Here is a 1,795-nt window from a genome sequence, read left to right as displayed (position 1 = left end):
TTGTTCCACAGTAATAGGAAAATAACCAGGACAGGATGGCTTACAGCATTTATGGTCAAATGGACACGCGGGTTCTGTAAATAGTTGATTCTGGTTAAATGGCTGAATTTAAACATTTAACTTGCAGCGGGTACTACTGCCTATGTCATGAATTCATTAACTGGAACGGCAGAGCACTTAGTGCCGTGAGGCCTGGGGTCTGATGAGTTATAGTCGTGTACATGGTAACCCTTTCCCACCACATCGACATAGCCGTCTTATTTTGATTATAGTTACAGTTGCTGACAGTTTTTTTCTGTATTTTTGTCTAGGGATTACTAAGTTGTTTCTTACCTTGGCTAGGTATGACGTTTGGGCTTACATCTGCCTGGTGTGTGGTATGCAAAGTGCAATTCTTTTTTTTTTGGAGACCGTGTGTGTGTGTTTGAAGAAGAAAAAGGAAGTATGACAAACTATTAAAAATTAAATGATTTATTAATTAAAGGAATATTGACTTAAGGAACCTTTTCTTTCTCCGAAGTTCTCTAAGGAAGCCATTGTTCTCTGTTGCTTACCATTTTGAGTTTCAACTCAGTGTTTAACTTTCAGCCTCACGTCATAGTGCATTGTGCTGCGGAGAGAAGACCAGATGTTGTTGAGAGTCAGCCAGATGCTGCTTCCCAGCTGAATGTGGGTGCTTCTGGGAATTTAGCAAAGGAGGCAGGTAATGCTACATCATCACTGGATTTTTTTTTTCAGACATGCCTATTAGGTTTAGGAATATTTTACCTGCATGTGTGTCTCTGCACACAGTATGTGTGCCTTGTATCCTTGGAGATCAGAAGAGGACTTCAGCCCCCTGCAACTGGAGTTACAGGTGGTTGTGAACATCCGCATGGGTGCTAGGAACCAAAGCCAGGTCCTCTCGAAGAGCACCAGTGTTGCTAGCTGTGAGCCTTTTCCAGCCTCCTTCACTGTGGTTTTGGCTTTTGTTTGTTTTGTTTTTCCAGACAGAATTTTTGAGTTACCCTGAGTGTTCTGCAACTCACTTTGTAGACCAGGTTGGACTGAGGTTCAGGGAGTTCCGCCTGCCTCTGCGTCTAGAATTTGGGGATTACAGGCATGTGCCACTACTGTCCAGTTTCACCAGGTTGTTTAAGTTGAAAATTTTGTTGCTCTCTTACATGTGTTTTTGTTGAAGAAAAAAAACAAAAACAGAAAACATTCCAAGCAAAAGTAATGAAGTGGGCTAATCTTTTTTTTTTTTTTGTAGCTGCTGTTGGAGCGTTTCTCATCTACATTAGCTCAGATTATGTGTTTGACGGCACAAATCCCCCTTATACAGAAGAAGATATACCAAATCCCTTGAATCTCTATGGCAAAACAAAATTAGATGGAGAAAAGGCAGTCCTGGAGAACAATTTAGGTAAGATCCAGCATATTTGGCACCTGATGAAGACTGTGTTGTGTTGTTTATGAAAAGATATGTCCTAACTTATAAAAATATCCAGAGTTGCTGTATGTATGTATTACATGCCTGAACTCCCAGCACTCAGAAGCTAGGTCAGTGAAGCTCTGTCTTCCCCTCTTGTAATTAAAAAAGGGAGAGAAAGAAAAGGAACTAACCGTGGGTTACTAGAAATGAGACTGGACTGGTGAGACAGCTCGGTAAGTAACAGTGCTGCCACCAGTTGATGAGTTCCCTTCCCGAGACCTGTGTGGACAGAGAGAACCAGCTCCTGTAAGCTGTCACTGACCCGCACACACACATACACATAAATAAATGTAATAAAATTTTGAGGCATCCTATACCATG

At 41.5% G+C, this 1,795-nt stretch overlaps 1 protein-coding gene across 1 annotated transcript in view; it reads left to right on the top strand.

Moving 5' to 3' along the window:
- The window catches only part of Mat2b (methionine adenosyltransferase 2B), a gene marked incomplete at its 5' end in the record, with an annotated part of 9,405 nt that overhangs the window by 1,811 nt on the left and 5,799 nt on the right, over positions 1–1,795 (top strand). The window contains 2 exons of the mRNA XM_005372280.2: positions 589–703; positions 1,253–1,405. Of these exons, the coding sequence (XP_005372337.1) occupies positions 589–703; positions 1,253–1,405 (268 nt within the window). The remainder of the gene's footprint in view (positions 1–588; positions 704–1,252; positions 1,406–1,795) is intronic.

Source organism: Microtus ochrogaster, unplaced genomic scaffold (assembly GCF_000317375.1).
Source record: "Microtus ochrogaster isolate Prairie Vole_2 unplaced genomic scaffold, MicOch1.0 UNK807, whole genome shotgun sequence".
Taxonomy (NCBI): domain Eukaryota; kingdom Metazoa; phylum Chordata; class Mammalia; order Rodentia; family Cricetidae; genus Microtus; species Microtus ochrogaster.
Note: the sequence above shows the minus strand (reverse complement) of the source record. Positions and strands in the feature narration are given on the sequence as shown.